The 1,398-nt window shown below is 33.7% G+C and overlaps 1 protein-coding gene across 1 annotated transcript; it reads left to right on the plus strand.

Annotated features, from left to right (window-relative positions):
* The first annotated feature begins 455 nt into the window (after positions 1 to 455).
* On the plus strand, positions 456 to 905 carry LOC107302219 (nebulin-like). The gene is made up of 2 exons (XM_015831326.1): positions 456 to 653; positions 782 to 905. Exons 1-2 carry the CDS (start codon positions 495 to 497, stop codon positions 893 to 895), a joined length of 273 nt encoding a protein of 90 aa, XP_015686812.1. The 5' UTR covers positions 456 to 494; the 3' UTR covers positions 896 to 905.
* Positions 906 to 1,398: the final 493 nt, after the last annotated feature.

Here is a 1,398-nt window from a genome sequence, read left to right on the forward strand (position 1 = left end):
TTCAAATGTAGTTTGGTTTTCTGAAGTGATCATACGCAGAAGAAATTTATGACAAATCAATTGGGCAGAGTCTAAGATCCTTTTTAAATTTCCTTGCTTATGTTGCACTGAACTCTTGAATTTGGGGAGTTTTATGAATTTATTTATATTAATTGATTCAAGAATAGTTATTAGGAATCATTGGTGTATCATGCCATGACTTAATTATGTTTTCTGCCTACTTAACAATGGTTATTAATACATTTTAATTTTTGGGTATCTTTGTTCCAATATCTAATTTGACTTATTTTGCATTTTTGTTGTTTTATAAGGAGGATTAATCCATTTAAAAATAAATGAACCATATTAGTCAGGACTTTTTGATATCCTATTAATTCTAGAAAATTAAATAGTTGCTAAAATATGAACTTAATCATTTTATTCTTCTTTTGTGGTCCATTGTCTCATAGAATTTGTATAAATCTGATCTGGAATGGCTCCGTGGGATAGGATGGATGCCGGAAGGCTCGGTGGATGTGGTCAGAGTGAAAAGAGCTCAAGATCTCGTAAATGAGAGGCTGTACAAACTACGCCCAGATGCACTGAAATTTACCAGTATACCTGACCCGCCCCCAGTTGTCCTGGCCAAGGTCAATGCACAACAGATCAGTGAGGTAAATTGAAACGTAATCACTACCTCTGTGTAATGTGGCTGAACTACAGTGGCCTTTAAAAAACAAAAGGGATTTCTCATACAGCTATTGAAAATTGTCTTTCCTTCCTTCCTTCCTTCCTTTCTTAGAACCTGTATCGTGAAGCATGGGATAAAGAGAAGGCCCAGATTAATATTCCTCTTGATACCCCATCAATGCTGCTGTCCAAGATGAATGCTGTGAATGTTAGCAATGTAAGATAAGTTACTAGCTGTATGCATTCTTTTGTTAAGCATATTACTATTCCTTTGTTTATTATGTTGTCTTAGTTACACTCTCCTGTTAGTTGCTCTTAAAAACATAAAGGTATTACATGTCTATTCTTATATATATATATATATATATATATATATATATTTACACTTTGAGCAATGACAATTAAACTAAAGCTTCACCTCAACAATTGGAGGAAAAGACATACGCACACAAGCATATCCATATGTACACAGGCTGTAAGTTATCCTTATGTCATTTATTTTTTGAGACATATTTATTTATTTATTTATTTTATTAAACTTATATGCCGCCCTTCTCCCAACAGGACTCAGGGCGGCTTACAGCATATTAAAACAATACAACCACTATCCCCAATAAAAACCAATTAAAAACAAATATTTAACCGCTGTGTTCCCATTAAAATTCTAATTAAAATTGTCCCTATTTAAAACTCTCCCTAGGCCAGACCCGCTTGCTGAAAAAGCCATGT

The sequence above is a fragment of the Protobothrops mucrosquamatus genome, unplaced genomic scaffold, assembly GCF_001527695.2.
Source record: "Protobothrops mucrosquamatus isolate PMUCROS unplaced genomic scaffold, P.Mucros_1.0 scaffold36167, whole genome shotgun sequence".
Taxonomy (NCBI): Eukaryota; Metazoa; Chordata; class Lepidosauria; order Squamata; family Viperidae; genus Protobothrops; species Protobothrops mucrosquamatus.